The sequence below is a fragment of the Myxocyprinus asiaticus genome, chromosome 8 (genome assembly GCF_019703515.2).
Source record: "Myxocyprinus asiaticus isolate MX2 ecotype Aquarium Trade chromosome 8, UBuf_Myxa_2, whole genome shotgun sequence".
In the NCBI taxonomy this organism is placed as follows: Eukaryota; Metazoa; Chordata; class Actinopteri; order Cypriniformes; family Catostomidae; genus Myxocyprinus; species Myxocyprinus asiaticus.
In genome coordinates this window covers 5145852-5166953 of record NC_059351.1, presented here as the reverse complement: position 1 = coordinate 5166953, position 21102 = coordinate 5145852, and the positions used below count along the sequence as shown (strand labels likewise).

General features: G+C 41.8%; 1 protein-coding gene across 1 annotated transcript in view; it reads left to right on the top strand.

Annotated features, from left to right (window-relative positions):
* Positions 1-21102, top strand: part of LOC127445404 (neurotrypsin-like) — a 57730-nt gene that overhangs the window by 13301 nt on the left and 23327 nt on the right. Inside the window, exons 6-9 of the mRNA XM_051705456.1 lie at positions 117-258; positions 659-855; positions 6368-6509; positions 18408-18610. Of these exons, the coding sequence (XP_051561416.1) occupies positions 117-258; positions 659-855; positions 6368-6509; positions 18408-18610 (684 nt within the window). The remainder of the gene's footprint in view (positions 1-116; positions 259-658; positions 856-6367; positions 6510-18407; positions 18611-21102) is intronic.

The following is a 21102-nucleotide window of genomic DNA, read 5'->3' as shown; positions in this document are numbered from 1 at the left end:
CAAGATCCACTGGACTGCATTTAGACCTGTATTTAGCACTGTCCTTGATCACCCGAGACAGATGTTAATACCAGGTGTTAACAGGGCCTCTCTCTCTCTCTCTCTCTCTCTCTCAGATGGTGCAGTGCGTCTGGTTGGGGGTGTAAAGGGTTTTGAGGGCAGGCTGGAAGTTCATTATAGAGGTCAGTGGGGGACTGTGTGTGATGATGGCTGGACACAGACCAACACGCAGGTTGTTTGCAGGCAGCTGGGATTCAGGTAGCACACATCCAATTGCATAATAGGGTTTCATTTTTGTTTGACTATATGTGTGTTGATTAGTGAGCGTGTTTACATTCACGTTCTTACACCGGATAAATGGCTTAAGAATAAGCCAATCAACACTGGTAGATTTTTACCCATTACGATGATTTTGCGTTGCATGTAAATGTCTTAACCGGCTTTCTCACTGGCTTATCCAATGTGTGACGTGCTGTGCGCATGCCTTTTCACAGTTTGATGTCGAAAGTGGAGAATAACACCATTATTTCAAATGTCAAGTCATAAATGCTGATTTCTTGCTTATAAGCAGATAAGATGATTTTGGGAGTAATCTGCGTATTGGTGTGCATGTAAACAGGCTCTTTAACTGTTTGTTAATGGTTTTGTGTTGGTGTAGGTCAGGGCAGAATGCGTCACCAGGGCGGTTCGGGACGGCGATGGGTCCAATTCTGCTGGATGATGTCAGGTGTACAGGAAAAGAGCCCACCATCACGCACTGCAGCCGGAAGAGCTGGCTCAATCACGACTGCACTCACAATCAAGACGTAGCCATTGTGTGCAACCCCCAACGCTTCAGACACGGAGTGCCCACCAGTAAGAGCTCTCTCACACAGACACTTAAAAGGGATAGAAATTAAAATTAAGTTCTATTGTCTCTTACTCCCCCTCATGTCGTTTCAGACCCATATGACTTTCTTTCTTTTGGCGAACACAAAAGATGATGTTAGGCAGAATGTTACGAAATGAGGGTGAGTAAATGATGACAGAATTTGCATTTTGGGGTGAACTAACCCTTTAACATTGCCTTATACGTGATCTCTGCTAAGGGGCATAGTAACAATCTGATATATACCATTTGAAAGCATAAAGACTCAGCTTTATAGAAATGTTAGTCAGACTAGCTCATTTTCTTCACTGACACACCCTAAATGATTTACTGAAAAGTGGACGTTGGTAGGTAAGCCCTACCCATGTGGGATTACCATTTTGTCCTTGGACATTCTTTCAGCCCACTGCTAAACAGCAAATGCTTGTCAGAGGTTTCTGCTTGGTCTTAAAGTCACTGTTTTACACGTCCAATTATTTTATTTCCTTCGGACTGAAGCAAAAGGAAAAAAGCTCTTTAAATTATGATTGTATCCCAACAAGTAGGGGACAAATTTAGTCATTTTTAAAAGTTACACAGACGAATGTAAACATGCACAAGACACACTCAAAATTCACTTCACTCCCAGGTTTTCACTCCCTGTTAATGCGTCATTCTGTGAAATGGGTTTTCCCTTTTGAAAAGGTTTCCATCTAACACCTATACAAAGATTTTCTTTGAGTGTTACATGATTTTTTTTCTGCTGTCACATGCAACACCTCACATCCCCACAAAATGACATTTCATAACACCCCTAGTAAACTTATTGTCAGCATACAGGAATATTAGTGCATAGCAAATAGGGTTGCAAATTTCAGAAATATCCTTGATCGACAGTGGTAAATGTTAATGAATAGAATACAACAAGCATATTGTTTCACTCTCAGACTTAAACTTATTTGTATGTGCAAGCAGAGTTACATGTGATATTATTTAGATAACAGATTTGTTTTTTCATGAAACATTAACAAAATATGAAAACGATTACTTAAAGCAGATGCTCCTGATTAAAATGAGCTCAAATGCAACATGATGCGATGCATAGACCTTAATCGTAATCTCCACAGAACGACTTGATATGTTGAACAAAATCATGGTAACAGGGTTGATGTTGTAAGCCTTTCCTTTCTGGCATACATACTGTGAAAAATATCACAATATAAAAAATGAAAGCTGGTGACATTTATTTGTTCTTACATAGTTCCCGTTCTGACAGGATGGTAATGCAATTTGATAGAATTCTTTAATTTATAGAATAGTGTATTATTGTAGAATGACCCTTTTAGCACACTTACTGTATGTGAACTCCATATTGTTCCATGAGTTGAGGGAATATTCTTCTGAATGAGCACATAGGGTTCAGAGTTATGCCCGAAATGGAGTTACCATGGTGATGCCTTCACACATGTGTAACGCGTGTGGCACAAGGGATGATACACACAAAACCATAATTTTCCCACTTGAGGAAGTCTTATCTGTCATTTCAGTATCAATGGAATGTTACATTGTGTCTACACTCGAATAATCATTTTATTTAAGTCGGACAAGCACAATTAATTGGCTGGGGTAGCTGTGCTGCATGTAAAACTAGAAACAGGGTGTCTGTCAACTGTTATGTCGTGCCGCAATAGGTGCCTCCAGTGTAGACTGCTCTGTTTATTATAATGCGAGCAATGTAGTTTTGTCACATCTCAATGTGCCATATGCATCTGGCATAGACACAGTGTTACATTATGTAGTACTAAATGTAGTTCTCTGATTTGAAGTATTATTGAGAAATCTGTCAGAGCTCTTTGATATCTCATTAGGACTAAACTTTGATTCAGTATTATGAATTAACCAACTCAGGAGGGAATGATCAAGTTCTGCTAATGGGCTCAGGGCACAAAGTAAGATGTTTAACAAGTACAGCTGTAACCAGACTTATCATGTCTGCCTGCTGCTGTGCTTCATAAAAAGCTGATGATTTGACCTGATCCATAGGCAGACATACAAATACACACACGGAAACCTCCTCCTACGCATCCAGATGACAGAAATCACTTCATGTTATGATTTCAATTGTAGCTCAGACATTACTTTGCTGTTTTTTCCAACTCGCTGGTTATTACGATCTCTCTCTTGGTTTGTCTCCCAAATTCCCCCTCTTTTCCACAATCCAGCATGTACAGAAAGATAACTGTGTGTGTGTGTGTAAGAGATCTTTATGGGAAGCAGGCCAATGAGAGTGTGAATAACAGATTGAGACAGATTGAGTGACATCACAGGAACTAGTAAACATTGAGGAGTGTGTCAGTTACACACACTCACACCCCAAATGCTATTGTGTTTGTGTGTGTGTGTGTGTGTGTGTGTGTGTGTGTGTAAATGCCCTGCAGAGGTCCCTTTTTCTGCACTTTCCAGCTGATTTAACTTTATTGATTTTGGAAAAAGCAGTCGATGCTTTGAAGTGACTCACTATTGAGTTTAATTTCTTTTACACACACACACACACACACACACACACACACACACACACATGTGTAAATGTTGGTGCGGCTATCCTTATGAGGACTCTCCATAGACATAATGATTTTATACTGTACGAACTATAGATTCTATCCCCTAACCCTAACCCTACCCCTAAACCTAACCCTCACAAAAATCTTTCTGCATTTTTACATGTTCAAAAAAACATCGTTTAGTATGTTTTTTTAAGTGATTTGAATTATGGGGACACTAGAAATGTCCTCATAAACCACATTTACAGTATAATACCCTTGTAATTACCAGTTTGTAACCTAAAAAAATGTCCTCGTAAACCACTTAACCTGCCCACACACACATGCACACAAGGAGCCTTACATACTTCTGTTTTGTATTATTACCCTGATTGTTGCACCCCGATTTGCTTCTTGAATTCAACTTACACTCACACAGGGTTCGCTCTGTCATGTTGATGGATTTATATAGACGTGATGAATGTGACTCTATTTTGGACTCACAGAACTGAAATAATGTTTTTCTCTCTGAAGAGCTTAGTTTATATCAGGAAGCCCTCATAAAGTCTGTGCCTTCAGAAATCTTCAGAAATCTCAGAATTCCAAACTAAGAATTGGATTGACTGTCAAGTTACTCATATCTCTCACCCTTTCATGTTTGTATAATATTTTGAATAATTTGATAATGATTTCATCTACCAAAAATAGTGTAGTAATCTTAGCTCCGTTTACATATATTACAGGGATTAAATGCAGAGTTATGCAAATTTTGTCTAGGCCTGCCTAAAAGATAAAATGTATCAAGAAAACATTAAATGTCAAATCTGATCTGACAAATCAAAGCAAGTTTTGATAAGCATGTACATTGTTTATAACTCTAGTGGAAAATAAATGAAAGACTCTGCCAATTTTGCTGACACTTTTTCTCTATAGAGACTTCACAAGGAATTTAATACTTCTGAAACTGATTATTTCTAATCTGTCTCTCTACTTACTTACTCACACACACATACAGTGATAACCAGATATGTGGATGAAGGATAGAATATACCAACACTCAACTTCTCGCTCTCAACGTGAACTCAGCCAAAAAACATGTCTTGCTAAATAGAGGATAAGTCTAAATAAATAAGCCCCTCCGTGTGTGTGTGCGTGTGGTTTTTGGAGTGTTTGTCATGATGTCTCAGGGAGAGTTGATGAAAAGTTGGCACCATCTGAAAAACCCATTTCAGCAGGTCTGCCGTCTGTTATCGTGTGAGCCGCTGGTGCTGAAGTAAAGTTTATTTAATAAAGAAGTTCTTGAATAACTGCTGACAAATGAAAATCGAGCTGTGAAACAGACTATGACAAATGAACTTAAAGATTTAAAAATGATTAGGATTGCAGATGTTCAGACTGCTGTAAATTCTGTAAACATAAAAAATATGTATAGCCTTAAGAAGCCATGCATTAACTCTGTAATGCTGTAAGTTGACTTTAGTGGCTTATTACTTTTATAAAATGGCAACAGCAATATGCTAAAAAACACAAATGTTCAATAAGGACATTAATAATGACCAGAATAACCAATGTAGTCTGTAGGCTGTTTACAGTTGTCACATCAGCAGCTTGTCTCATTAATATGGAATTCAACTGATTTGCAATGTCTGTTTATTATTTTACAGTGGCTTTGAATGTGGCTTGTCCAATCAGAGTTTTTGCTGTAATAATCCATATAAAATGTTGTGGGTTGAAATGTGTTTTTGTGTATGAATGTATGGTTAAATCTTTTTTTTTTCTTGCCAGGAGTGTTACGTGATATTTCAGATGGGCCTGTAGCTGTGATGATCGATTGCATTTGTGTGTGTGCGTGTGTGTAAGTGGAGGCAGGTGTTCCATGAGTGGAAACCTAAAACTCTCCCTCTAGCACCAGGTGTTTTTTTTATGTTTCTTACTGTGTTACGCACACACACACACACACACACACACACACACATATGGATTTTGGAAGTTATGGAAGTTTCAATGTCTTCTTGTAGTCCTTCTCTTCCCCTTTATATATATATATATATATATATATATATATATATATATATATATATATATATATATATATATATATATATATATAAATTCAGAGATGTATGATCTGTCAGTTGGGTTTATTATTATTATTATTATTATTTTATTTTTTTGTCACTTTGCAGGCAATTTCTGATCCAAAGTGACATACAGATCAGTAACACTTATCTCAGGTTCAGTCCTTCTGAAGCAACACGAGGTTAAGCATCTTCATTATGGACACAGTCGGGACAGTATATGGATCAGCCCTTCTGGGCCAGGCGGATTTTTGGCCATTTTGAGTTTATCTGCGTTGAATGATTGACATGAGTTCCAAAATACGTTGTTTTAGAATTTTCGGATTTTGAAAATTGAACATGAAAATAAAGGATTGTAATGTTACATTTTATGTATAAGAAATATTTAAGATTTCTAGATCACTCATCAAATAAGCAAAATTGTGACAATGACAATATTAACTACTTTGTACAAAATGTCAGATTTCCTTACATTTATTGATACACACAAGATGCTCTTGGGAACATTCTCAAATCATGCTTGGATAGCATGGCTAATACCATCAACATACCAATTACTAAGAAATGTATGTAAATATTTGAATTCAACTTTTATGCTAATGATAAAATTTTTTAATAATAATAATAAAAAAATAAAAACTGTTCAGTAAGAAAAATTCTGAATAGAAGCATTTTTACTAGTAGACTCATATCTCAATAAACCCCACTGTATATAATACATTATAGCCTTCATCAGTGACTATAGATATTGGCATCAGCCTTAGAAAACTCCATATCGGTCAACCACTTGTTTGAATACCAGTCCAGATCTTTAACCTGTATGCTACCAACAGCTGATCAGAGGAAGCTGCAGAGTGTGTGCAGAGTTTGTGTGTTCATCTTTTGTTTTACCTGTGTCTCAGGTGTGCCTGTGAGGCTGGTGGGTGGGGAGAATGAGAGAGAGGGGCGTGTCGAGATCCTGGTGGGTGGCCAATGGGGAACGGTTTGTGATGACGGATGGACGGATCGGGACGCAGAGGTGGTGTGCAGACAGCTGGGTTACAGGTAAAGTTCAACAAACATTATGCAACATTTCAGAGCCATTTTAACAGTACACTAACCTTCAGTCATTTTCACTGATATATAATATAGACCTGGATTGCTCATGATGTCCAAAAAGTGAAGTCACTGCACTGCCATATTGCTATGCCCAAACATTCCAATGTCCCTGTTGACTTAATAGGAAATCATCTCATTTCAGTGAGTAAACATTAGTAATTCACTCACCAGTTTTATACCTGAAATCTGCATGTACATCCCTACAATGCAAACATCCTACACATGTAATTATTTATTTATATAAAGTCGGGAATTTTTCCTGTTTCTTGAAAGCCCGAGTGAGTTCTTTTTCTACCATTCGTTTGGTATCTCACTATGGGAATTCGCCTCTGACACTGGAAGCAATGATACCACGTCTGTGAGCTGACAGACCAATCACAGCAGTGATAAGGGAGCCCCACCTCCCTAAATAAGACACCACCACAGGTTTCTTCTTCATTCTTGTTCTCTTCCCCGGGAAGATTATTGGAAGCATTCCTCACCACGACTCACAAGGAGTGGTCGCTAAACAGTTCGTTAGATGTGCCATTCAGGTACATCGCAGAGCGTGGCTTTTTTTCCTTTTGCGAATTCACTGTCGAAGTGAATATACTTTTCTGCTGTGTCTATATTGTTTCTCCAGGCGTAAACCAGAGCGTCAAGGAAGGTTTACGTATTTTTTCTTTGGTAAATCAGTTATAGCTTCTACCCTCTCTTGCACGTCGTGGTTGTTTGGCAGATCGGCTGGTCTTATCACATTAAGGAGAGATCTGGAGATTAACACAGAATCAAGTGGCACGATGTTGTGAACTGGCTCTGTGTTCTTAAGCTCAGGTTTCTGTAATGGTGACTGCGAGCTCACCGAGCGGTGGAGCGAAAGGGGAAGGATTCCTGCCATCTGTGCGCGTGTGGATCTATAATGTCGCCCAAGGATTCCCACCCATTCTGTATCGCCTGTTTGGGGGTCAGACATGCGCGGCTGCACTCGCTAATCCCGAGTGTTGCCTGCACTGTTCCCGGTTCGTATGGTGAGTTTTGGAAAGGAGGGTGCGAGTCAAGGCGTTGAATAATGGAGATCCCTTTTTTTTCTCTTTCGCCAGTGGATTTAATGGATGAAGTTTCCACCGATCTGCCTCCCCTCCTTGAATCTGCCCCTTTGGCAGGGGACAGTGAACAATAGGAAGAGGATTATGATGATGATCGCCTTTTGGAGGACGATGACGAGGAGGATGACGCTCATTCTCGGCCAGGCAGCGCAATGGACGAGTCCCTCTGTCCTGTCCAGAGAGAGCTGGACCTGGTTGAAATGTGTAGATGGGTGGCAGCCAAACTCTCCATCGACTGGCCATCACAGCAGGTGCAGAGAGAGATCTGTTTGATGGTAAATGGCTGCCATCTCATGCGGCCCCGTTAAAACAATTGATTCCTGCCGTACCAGCGTGCGTCGTGGAGATGCAATGTTTTTGAGACAAGACGTTTTCTCACAGAGTGCCTGTTAAAGGTTTCTCTTGGATGGATGTGCACTGGATGGATGATCTAGGGATGCCCAGGCCTCCTCTGGTTGAGGCATCGGTGGCAAATCACCTCCACCCCGATCGTCGGGCGGTCTTTTTGTCCACTCCCCCTTCATTGCTGTGATGGAGAGATTGTTAACCTCAATTTATCAGAAGATCTACCGATAATCAGCCTTAGCCAAAAGGGCTCTTAATGCCACCTTGCTCCTCACAGCATATCAGGCTGAGCTGATGGAGGAGTTGGGGCTGCAAATTGATGCCGGGGCCCCAGACGCACCGTTGTGGGAGGATATCTGTGTCATTGTGGATCTCAACCTGCGCATGTCAAGAGGAGCCGTCCAGAGCTGTGGCCGCAGCATGTGTCTCGCCATCGTGGGCGAACGGGCTCTTTGGCTGGATTTGTCGGGTTTGTCTGATAGAGAGAAGACGGACTTCCTGGATGCCCCGGTGGAAACAAAAGCCCTTTTCGGGGCTACGGTTTCTATGATGCGGCAGCAGTGCGATTCAAGGAAGAAAGATGGGGAGGTATTTGAAATTTGCTTTCCCCGAAAAGTCATTGATCGAGCGCCGCAGCTGTCATGTTCTGGGTTCCCAACCCATTTTAGAGGTGGGCAATCTAAGAAGTCAGTGCAGGGACGGGCACAGCCAAAACGGGCACAGCCGAAACAGCCCCAGCTGAGAAGTAAGGCTTCTTTTGCGGCGGCTGCCAAACATTGGCCGTTTAACCCTCAGAGGAACAAGAAAAGGTGGGTGACCTAACCATTGTTCTGGTTCAGGACATAGAGTGGGTGAACAGCACTCATGGAGTCTCTGTTCCACTCCTTCCTCAAGAAGAGAGTTTGCCCCCAAGGACTTGGCAGGGGAGTCGTAAACTAAGTTTCCTGTTGCACAGCTCTTACAAAAAGAGCTTAAGGAGAGTGTTGGCACCAGTTCCCCCTGTGCCTCTCAATTTGCATTTACCCTCTCCACCCACGGGGTCAGAAAAGAGAGAGGAGGACAGTTTGCACGAAATAAAACAATGTTTTCTCTGTGCATCCAGGCAGTGGGCCGAGGGCACAGCCATGTGTGAAAATAAACACAAAAATATCCCAAATAATGTCCAATTTAGAGCTGAGGGGGTAGACTTCATCCCATTGTGGATTTGCGGAACCTCAACAAACACCTCAGAAGATACAAATTCAAAATGCTTACGCTCAAAACGCTCTCTATTTGTTCGTTCCAGAGACTGGTTTACGTCAGTCGATCTGAAAGATGCATATTTTCACACTGGCATTTACCCATCACACATTTGTGATGGGTAAACTGTCATTAGCACCAAGAGTGTTCAGCAAGTGTGTGGAAGCAGCACTTATGCCGCTGAGATTAACGGGTCTCAGAGTGTCTGCTTACATAGACGATCCACTGCTCTGTGCTCTGTTGCGGCAGTAAGCTGAGATAGATACGAGAGCGCTGGTGTCTCATTTAGAGAACATAGGTTTCAAAATAAATGAGACAAAGAGCTGTCTGGTGCCCTCGCAGGAAATAATATAACTGTGTCTCAGGCGGCCTCTCTGAGGAAAGTGGTGACGACAGACGCGTCACTCACAGGGTGGGACGCAGTGTGCAAAGGCAGAATAATGAATGGAGTTTGGCCTGTGTCACTACGCAATGTGTACATAAACTTTCTGGAGTTACTGACAATGTTTCTAGCATTGAAGCACTTTGCACTGTTCCTTCAAAGTCACCATGTCCTAGTCAGATCAGACAACACAACAACAGTGGCATACATAAACAGACAAGGGGCACGTGTTCACAGCAACTTTACAGCTTGGCACAAAAGCTGATTGTGTGGAGCGATGCACGCTTTCTTTCATTGCGGGCGACGCATGTTCTGGGAGTGATGAATATGGGGGTGGATCTCTTGTCCTGGGGGGAATCCTATGGAATCCTATGTACAGAGAGTGGAAGCTTCACCCTCAGGTGGAGTCAGTATGGCAAGATGCCGTAGATCTCTTCGCATCACATGAAAATGCTCATTGCTCTCTGTTCTTCTCTCTGGCGAGAGACAGTGCTCCAATTGGTGTGGATGCTCTAGCGCAGTGGTTCCCAAGGTACTTTTTTGGCAGGCACCAAAGCGAAATTTCAGCTGCCGAAGCAAATTATATGATATTCAAATTCATCTTGCTTTTGCCATTTTAGAAGCACTAACTATGCTTCTCATCTGGAACATGGATGAGCGTGGGGTGCTTAAAGAATGGTTTTGCATTCTGCATGCGATCCACCGAGAATCACAAGCGAGACATGAGGCTTCTCTCAATATCGTGACACAGTCAACAAAACTTATGCGACCCATTTTAATTCTTCATGAGAATTTTCTATTTTAAAGTGCTATGGGGCAATTCAACCATTTCAAATGGCTACAGCACTGACATTCTGAAAAGCTCTGACAAGGGAAAGGGAAAACACCTGCTCTTCACCAGCATCAATTACAAGACTTTTCACATCTACACATCAACAACACCCATACTAACATTTATCACAGTAAACTGTAACAGAATTTTTCATTACAACTGTGGAAGTTGTATTAAAAAAAAGTGGTGTTAAATGTGTTTAGGCTATTATTTTTAACAAATAAACAGTTTATTTTTTTAAGAAAGACTAACTACCTAACCACTGTAATGAGGATCCATCCATGGTCTTTCTTGTGATTATGGCATTACAAATGCAACTGTTAAACAATGAAAAAACTATGGTAAACAAAAGGGCATGTACAATGTGTAATAAAAGACTGCACCATTATAAATTATTAACAAACTCATGTGTACTATTTAATAAATTTCCTGTTCTGATGATGTTTGAGATTAGAAAACAAACTGGCCTGGTTTTGTGTCAGATATTCCTATAATCGAAATGATTCACAAATCATTAAGAGTCTGGTAAAAGGAAAACAGTATCTGTTTTGGAGTAGGAAACAAACATTTCCACAATAGAAGCACAATTCTCAAATCAGTAAAGTGGTTTGCTTTCGTAACCTCCGTTCCCTGATGGAGGGAATGAGACATTGTGTCGATGTAGTGACACTAGGGGTCACTCTTGGGAGCCCCAAACACCTCTGATCTTTGAGAAAATGCATGCCACTCCCCCGGACATATGGGTATAAAAAAAGCTGGCTTGCAACCACTCATTCAGGTTTTAAGACAAGGTCCCGGTCATTTCAGCGGGTAGTTCAGTGTTGTGGTAAGAGGGACACAACATCTTGTTCCCTCTATCAGGGTACGGAGGTTACAAAAGTAACCAGGATGTTCCCTATCTGTCACTCACTCGACGTTGTGTCAATGTAGTGACACTAGGGTTCCCAATACAAAATGCCACAACTAGCTGAACTGTGTTACGTGGACTGGCGGTGCGAGACGGGCAGACCACTGTGTGCCTCGTAGCCAGTGCACCAGACCAACACGTAACCTCCCCCAAAGCTCCTACGAGCGTCAAACAGTCCCCTGTACCTCGGGGGTAAGTCGACTGCCCAAAAATTGGGACAGGCTAGCCCAGCCGTGGCCTCTGGTCGAGGGGGTGTCACTCCCAAGGGGAAGACACCACGGAGACCACACCCCGCCCGGAGGGGGGTATTTGAGTGGGAATACGTCACATGGTCTTACCGAGTTTTGTGAGAAGTATGTCATGTGGAAAAAGTCCCATGGTAGGTGGAGGGGGGAGGAGCTCTACAGACACAGTGACCAGGGGCAGGGGTCTCTGCCAAGGAAGACGCAGTTTAGCAAGAGGGAAACAACTTTGCGGAAGATACATCACACGGGATTACCTACGAGGAACCAGCACAAGTGGAGCACCTATCCCAGTACAGGGCCTAGTTAGCACACGTACTGGGCTGGCAGGGAATTTCTCCGCAGACCCGCCTGCCAGAGGGCTGAGGAAGTCGTCCAGGGTCCACAACTCGTGAACACGACTGGGAGTCAAAGCGCACATCTTCACCTCAGGGAGGGGAAAGGTGCTATGCACAAGCGGTACACCTGGCAAGCTGTCCCGGAACTTACCTGCTTGTACCTGACAACACATGGGACGAGACCGGCTCAACCCGGCGATTGTAAAACCTCACAAAGATGTTGGGTGTTGCCCAGCCCGCTGCTCTGCAGATGGCTGCTAAAGAGGTGCCATTGGTCAGGGCTCAGGTGGCCGCCACACTCCTAGTAGAGTGGGCTCGCAGCCCCAAGGGGGGCGGCACGTCCTGGGCGTGATATGCCATCGCAATGCCATCAATGACCCAGTGGGTAATCCTCTGTTTGGAGACAGCGCTGCCTTTCCGCTGTCCGCCAAAGCAGACAAAGAGCTGCTCGGAGCTTCTAAAGCTTTGCGTGCAATCCAAATAAATGCCCAAAGCACACACTGGATACAGCAATGCCAAGGCTGGGTCTGCCTCCTCCTGGGGCAGCGCTTGCAGCTTCACCACCTGGTCCCTGAAGGGGGTTGTGGGAACCTTGGGTACATAGCCCGGTCGGGGTCTCAGGATCACTTGAGGGTAGCCTGGACTGATCTCCAGGCACATTTCGCTGACAGAGAACGCCTGCAGGTCCCCTACTCTCTTGATGGATGTGAGCGCAGTCAGGAGGGCAGTCTTCAAAGAGAGAGCCTTTAGCTCAACTGACTCCAGGGGCTCGAATGGAGCTCCCCATAGGCCCCGAAGGACCACAGAGAGGTCCCACGAGGGAATGAGGCACGGTCTGGGGGATTCAACCTCCTCGCGCCTCTCAGGAACCTGATGATCAAGTCGTGCTTCCCCAATTACTTACCGTCTACTGCATCGTGATGTGCCGATATAGCGGCTACATACACCTTCAAGGTGGAGGGGAACAGCCGCCCCTCCAGCTTCTCCTGCAGGAAGGAAAGCACCGATCCGACTGCGCATCTCTGGGCGTCGGGAAGAACACCACTTAGCAAACAGATGCCACTTCAAGGCATACAGGCGCCTCATAGAGGGGGCCCTAGCCTGAGAGATCGTGTCTACCACTGCGGGTGGTAGGCCACTTAGGTCTTCCGCATCCCATCCAGGGGCTAGATGTGGAGGTTCCAGAGGTCTGGTCACGAGTGCCAGATGGCGCCCCATCCCTGAGAAAGAAGGTCCTCCCACAGGGGAATTCGCCAGGGGGGCTGTTGTTAGGAACGTGAGGTCTGAGAACAAAGTCTGAGTGGGCCAGTAGGGTGCTACTAGGACGACCTGCTCCTTGTCCTCCCTGACCTTGCACAGGGTCTGTGCGAGTAGGCTCACTGGGGGAAACGCATACTTGCATAGTAACTCCATGCTTTGTCGGTACATCACTCTTGTATGCGCTTTGTGGTGGATTTGTCAAGAGTGTCTCTTAAAATGAATCCAGCCTTTGTGCCTAAGGTGAGCGACTCCACGCTCAGCTGTAAGCCGGTGGACTTGCTGGCTTTTCACCCGACGCCATTTTCCTCGTCAGAGGATGAGCGGCTTAATTGTCTGTGTCCAGTTTGTACTCTACGTTTGTACATGGAGAGAACTAAGGCATTGAGGAAAAGTAATCAGCTTTTTGTTTCTTGGGCTGATCCTCGTAAAGGCAGACCCATATCACGACAGCGCCTGTCTCATTGGCTAGTGGAAGCTATTATATTAAGTTATAATAGTCTGGGGTTGCGACCTCCGGAGGGCTTGAGAGCTCATTCTACCAGAGGCATGGCTACTTGTGAGTGCTATTTAAGGACATTTCAGTCCAGGACATCTGTGCGGCTGCATATTGGACGTCGCCTCACACTTTTGTCCGATTTTACAGACTGGATGATACAGAGCCGTCATGGGCTCATTCAATCCTTGAATAATAATAAATAATAATAAAAAATAAATAAAAATACACACACAAATCAACAATAACACAGTGACACACAAGTGTGTTATTTTGTTTCCCCCATCCATTCTTTGCTAACTGATTAGGTGAGTGTACATTGGACACTGCAAGTCGGTTGATGGTCTGCTTCGGACAGCATATCTGCAATACAGGAGTTGGCTATATCCCATAGTGAGATACCAAATGAATGTTAGAAAGAGAAATTTAGGTTACTCACATAACCCCGGTTCTCTGATAACAGGAGTGAGGTATCTCACCACGTCCCTCCTTGCAGTTGCATGGAGAACAGATATGCGGAGAATGAAGAAGAGACCTGTGGCGGTGTCTTATATAGGGAGGTGGGGCTCCCTTATCACTGCTGTGATTGGTCTGTCAGCTGACAGACATGGTGACATTGCTTCCAGTGTCGGATACGCCTGAGGCAAATTCCCATAGTGAGATACCTCACTCCTGTTATCAGAGAAACGGGTTTACGTGAGTAACCTAAAGTTATGTATATCTGTATCAAACAGTACTTCATCAGCGAACAGATTAGCTGAATGTTCACTGACACTGAGGTAAGATACAAACAGACATTTTCAGACTTATTTATTGTGAGCATCGAAGTGTTTGTTCAGAGTTACTTGTTTTATGTTTTTATCAAAAAGTGCCTTTTTCTTGCAGTCACTTGAAAAAGAGCGCTCTCTCTCTCCCCGTCTATCACACATAAGCGGGCAAGCAGAGAGTGAGGGAGACACGCGAAGCAACGGTGGTTAAAATTAAACTGATATGCTAGATTTAAATGGCACACGAACACATATTTATGACATGTATCCATATATGACTACAGAGAGCACTTCAATATGAAAACAAGCAAATCCCAGGCTTTTAAGGCGATTTAGAAATCCCGGTCTGACTTTTTTAAAGTCCCATTCGGGGGTAATGACATATTGTTACCCTAAACAAGCAGATATTACAGATTTTCCTACCTTTGGTGATCGTTGTGCTGCATTGACAGGCTGAACATCAGGGCAGGTGGATGCTATGACATCGCGGTCCGTGATTCTCCCTCGTAACGAATATTTTCCAGAGCGAGCAAATTAAACATTAAACATGATTGCCACTAGAGGGCGAAATGCAACTGTTGTATCCATAGATCAGAGACGGTGAAGCCTGTCAGTCATTGATGATCAATGACAGTTTGGGCATACCAAGATGGCCGCTCGAACACTTCTGGTGGCTTCACCTCCTCCTGGCAGTTTATCGTTGCGTCAATGATCCAGTTCTTTTTATATATATATATAAAAAAAGAAATAGAGAATTTGAGATTATTCAAAGCTTATCTCTCCGCACACTCTGGGGCTCTGGAATTCACTAAGAATGAACTGTTCCCGGTAAATGCGCTATTTATTAGCACGCGCTCTCTGTGCTGGTTTAGCGCCCCATTTATTTATGCAGATCAGGCAACAGCACAAACATGGCCACAAAATCTATGCTGTGTGCAATTTGCACTCGCAATTCGATCTTGCAGGCCGATTCGGAGCGCTGTATAGTGGAGTATGCAGCAGACCACCATGATCTAACACTCTGCCAGGACTGAACAGCATTAATGCACTATTGAGATCCAGATACCTGAATCATCTCTTAAGTGCTCTTGACTACACCGCGCATCTGGATAAAAAGGTTATAAAGCTCTTCTCCATCATTTGATCATAAATTGATGAATTACTGCTGCCATGATCGATAGAAAATGTACACAAGCATCTCTTTTAACCCTTGTGTGTCAATAAAAAAAAGTTACTCAGAGGTCCTTAGAGGACAAAAATGTCTGCGTCAAAAAAGTGCCATAATAATATTATATGTTAATATTATTTTCCACTTTCAATTAGTTAATTTTTTTAACCAACATCAGTCCTGATAATAACTACCAAATATTCATTCAGTTTCAGGGTTTTAACCCTTTAAATGCCAGTTTGTTTACATAATGCCACTGTTGTTTTACACACACACACACACAAATTTCTCAATACATACATACAAAACACACTCTGATATCCATACCAACACACTCACACAATTTTAGCTGCATCATTTATTCAATTGGCCTGCAGTGCTCTATAATACAGCAAACAGAAAACAGGAGAAAAGCATGTGTATTGAAAAGTTAAATTTTGAAGACGGGGCTCCGGAATGAAAGCATAATATCATAGAATTCATGATTTTATGCTTTAATGGCACTGGGATCAAATATTGCAGTTTTAATGGGTTTCAATGGTGAGATTTTTGTCCTGAAGGTCCTGAGTGTAACTATTTTGTGTACACAGTGTATTATAGATGTATTATAGGAACTGAGGTTGAAATATCAAAATTCCCCCAAAAATACACACCTTTGGCAACAATTATGCCATTGGCATTAACACAGCCAAAATGATCGGAAAAACAAAAATGAAAAAGACAAAAATGTCCCGAAGGTCGCACAAGGGTTAAACAAAATTTGCTCCAGTAATAGCGCAATGTAAATTGCACCGGGCAAATTGCACAGTTTTGTGAATGAAGCACAATCTATAATGAGTTTAATTTACATAGAAAGAGGTGTGTTTGCACAGAATGACAGTGACTCAAGACGCAGTGCAATTTCAGCTCTTGATTCAGCCTGTTAAGCTGGATTGCGGATGGTAAGTGAAGAAGACGCAGGTTATTGTGAAGAAGATGCAGATTTTTGTGCTGAAATACCATGTGCAAAAGCAACTGTTTAGTGAATTCATTCCTCTATCTTTTTCTTTCTGTCCCTATCTGTCTTTTATTCCCTTAATTACAGTGAAATAAAACAAAAATTAAAACACTCTAATGGGTTAAGTGTTGTTCATAAAATGTGACCAAAGCATTAAGATAACTCAGAAGAATATTTAACTCACATGAATGTAAAACTTTGTTTTATAAATACATTTTATTGTTCAAGTGATCCATCTGGAAGGCATATGTTTGTGAATGCTTTAGAATAGAGTTCTGTGATTGTAGTGCACATTTTGTGTGTGTGTGTTGAGCTCTTTCTGAAGAAAGGTGACATTGGTTGGTGTAAAGCCAAGGGTCTTAAAGTTTAATGCCCACAGATGGTATGTGTGTCTGTGTATGCGCCTCTTAACATCTGTATCTGTATCTGTTTCAAAGTCGAAAGTTAAAGTCGAGCCTTGAACTTTAACACCCTGTCTTGTTTTGATTTGTATGATTGAGGCATGTACATTTTTTTACATTGAATTGATTGATCTGATTTGCAAAACAGTGCTGAATATTTTACGCACGTGCAGTCGCACACACACACACACACACACACACACACACACAATTCAACATTTTTTCACAATAGATTGTTTTTTTGCAATACCTTTTGGGCTGTTTGATCCACCTTTAGTGTTTGTTTTGTTTTTTGGAAGTGAAATAAGAGATTTTATGAAAAGACTAAAGTTATGTTTCTAAATCATAGATGTGTTATTGTTCAGCTTGGATTTCAAAACTGATAAGACCATCAGATTTACACACTAATGTAATCAGCACCTTTCCTCATGTTCACCTCCTTAGGGGAGGTCATAGGTCAGGTTATGACACTGTAACTGATGCTCATATCTGATGAGCTCAATTGTCTCAGTTGGAGTGGGTGACACTTCTCCCATGTGTTATGTTTGATATTCTGTGTTGTCTGTGTATGTGTGTGTGTGTGTGTGTATGTGTGTGTGTGTGTGTGTGTGTGTGTGTGTGTGTGTGTTGCTGATGCGTACAGTATATGTTGTGCTGTGAGTGAAAACACCCAGTCAGATTAAAAACCCACACAGATCTGTCATTGTTCATTGTTGGACAATGTTTGTAAGTAACATTCACACTTTAGAACTAAACTGTGCTAAATTGTGCATTCTGGTGCTGTTGTTGGCAGTAGCCCACAACCTGGAGTGATCAATCTTTCTATACAACAGTTTTGCAAAGTAAAAAACCCCAAAACATAATTTGAAATATACTCAACCAGACATAAATTTGGACACACAGAAGTTACATTTCTTATGATCCTAAAAACCTTTGATCTAAATGCCTATGATTAAATTCTTGAAATTAATTTATTAGAGAAATGTAAATTGTCTATGTGAATTTCCTGAAGAAAGTTAAAACATAAAAAATTTAGAAGAGTGAAGAAATCCAGGCAAAGGGTGGCTACACTGAAGAAACTTAAATATAAGATGGTTTTGGTCACTGAAAAGTTTTATTTAAAAATGTGGAAAATGTAAAAAGTGAGTGTGTCTAAACATCTGACTGGTAGTTTGAAGTTTTATTATCTACAATCCCTTGTGCCAAACAAAGTTGGAGGGAATATTGCTCTTACCTGACAATTATACAATTTTGGGTGTAAAATAATCTTTTAGGGATCAGATTTCATGACTGCACCTATTTGATGCATTGTTGTTAAAAGCATAATTTTAGATGGTGTTCTTTTAGATTGTATGCTGACTCGAATTTAACCCGTTATTCTTTTGCAGTGGGCTGGCCAAAGCTCGTGTAATGGCATATTTTGGAGAAGGCGTGGGGCCTATCCACATTGATAATGTAAAGTGCACCGGTGGAGAAAGCTCCCTTGCTGACTGTATCAAACAGCCACTTGGAACACACAACTGCCGTCATAGCGAAGATGCCGGAGTTATTTGTAACTATGGGTTACAGAAGGAAGCCCCTGGGGTCAAAGGTGATAGAAACATTCTCCTCAAATAGCAACAACATTTAAGTATATGATCAGTGTTGGGTAAGTTACTCCAAAAAGTAATTAATTACTAATTACCAATTACATCTTCTACATTGTAATTAGATTACTGTACTAATTACTCTGTCTGAAAAGTAATTAAATGACTCATTACTAATTACTTTTCTAAACCCCATATCAACTTTGACCAGATGGACATTAAAAGGATAGACTTCAAATTATTCTTTTAATTCTTTCAAATAAATCCTATAACATCAAATGAATTATTCTTGAACTGTTCTTAAACTAAATGGTTATTAAAATCTGTAACTCAAAATCAATCACTTACTTTATAATAACTTCTCCAAGCAAGTATATTTGTTGCAAAATGCTATATTTCATGTAAGTGTAATGGTGGCCAGCTGATAGATAGCTGTGCAATGTGTATAAACCTCACTCTCCTGACCTCAAGAGGTGCACTAGCGACTGACGCTAGAGGCTGTAGCCTTTAGCCTCCTTGTTAGCGCACCCGCCTCCCATGCAGGAGACACCGGTTTGAGTCCCGTACAGAGCGGGTAGAACAGGAGCATCACAATGGTGCCGTGACCCGGATGGGAGTGAGGTTTAGGGGGGTGAGTGTAACAGTGGCCAGCTGATAGATAGCTGTGCAATGTGTATAAACCTCACTCTCCTGACCTCAAGAGGTGCACTAGCGACTGATGCTTTAGCCTCCTTGTTAGCGCACCCGCCTCCCATGCCAGAGATGCCAGTTCGAGTCCCGTACGGAACGGGTAGAACAGGAGCATCACATAAGCATCGTAGGCAACATTCGGAACAGTGTAGTAACAGTAAACAGTTTTAACAAGGCACAGCAGCCACTCAACAAACCAGAGTAGAAGGGAAAAATATTGACTTACCATTTATCACATGCTGAAACTTTATTTGGACTGAAACTTTACAATCTGGAATTATGTGTAACGGTGCAACACAGTCACATGAAGACCTCTTTGACACCTGAACTTCTTCAGAACATCGAATCTTAGTGACACTCGCACTAAAAACAAGCTAGACACAGTGCAACAAATGACACAGAATGTAGGTCCTGCGCCAAACTCGAAAGAAACACCAAGACATGCTGCAGCAGTCAAATTTGTCTGTCTAGCACGTGATTACATTAAAAACACAGTGCAGACGTCCGCAAAAGCATGTTCTTTGTGAACAGCCCCTGCGGTCTCTCAAAAGCGTATATCTATGTTGCCGTGTCAAGTGCTTTAGTAGGTACTTGTGCTTCGGATCTACATTTGTTTTCTTATCTGCATTTGTCATAAACTCGTAGTGATGGGGATATTTCCATTTAGTAAAACAGCCATTCGTATCTTCGGACATTCCTTTCACTTGAGCGTTTTCTCAACATAGTGGTGCGAGCTCAAGCGCGCTGGCATATTGCCAATGCATTAAAAAGGGCAGCGTTGAATTAGAAAACAAATGTTATCAATAGACGTTAAATTTCAATTTTCAATTCAATATTGTTTTATATAGAATTGTTAAAAGTCTATACAGTAAGTACATCTTAAGTAACTGTCATTGAATTACTAAAAAATGAAGAGTAATCCCTTCACTTTTTCCTTGGAAAAAGTAATTTAATTACAGTAACGCTTTGTAACACGCTACACGCAACACTGTACATGATACAGGCAATGAGATGGCACATTTAAAGGTTAAATGTGTAATTTTTCAAAATTCACATTTTCCTTGATCTTTTGACATTTTAGAGTTCATTGTACTATAAAAACATACTGTAAGTTTCAGAACTCAAAACTTCCTCCCTATTAAAAAAAAAAAAAGACTCATTTTCTACTTCCTCCACATTGTGATGTCACACTGTAGTAGACATTTGCATCTGACACCTCCACAATAACATATCAATGCCTACTTTACCTTTAATCACCTCAGTCGCCACGCCTAGTAGCGGTGAGTAGTGAGACGGCAAGGAGAGAGATCAGGTCAGTCAAGAGCAGAGAGCCAATCATAACAGTGGGCGCGCTTACTGACAAGTCTTATGAGGAAAAGCAGCACCAAAACAGAGTGTTTCTGACAGAGGGTTAAAATTAGGGTGTGATGACTTTTTTGTGTGCAAAAAAACGTTACTAACATTATAAGTGAACCTCAAGGAACATACGTATTAAAATAATTTAAAAAAGGCATGTAATGACCCCTTTAAAAATAACTAAACCTGCCAAAACACTCTATATGAAAAAAGGGAGAGAAAGAGTGACAGATTGTGGCTAAGTTTTACCTGAGCAGATCTCTTCCTCTTACACAGGCTTGTCTGTGCTAGTGCGGAGGTGTGTGTTATGTCTGCTGTAATGGATGTGGTCTGGCTCTCCATCCCATGATCACTGGCACTTAGACCTTATTTATGCTTTATTATTCTTATTAATCTAATTACTCTATTATGCAAGTTAAGCTGGCCTGTTTGTCCATTAAACCATTATGAC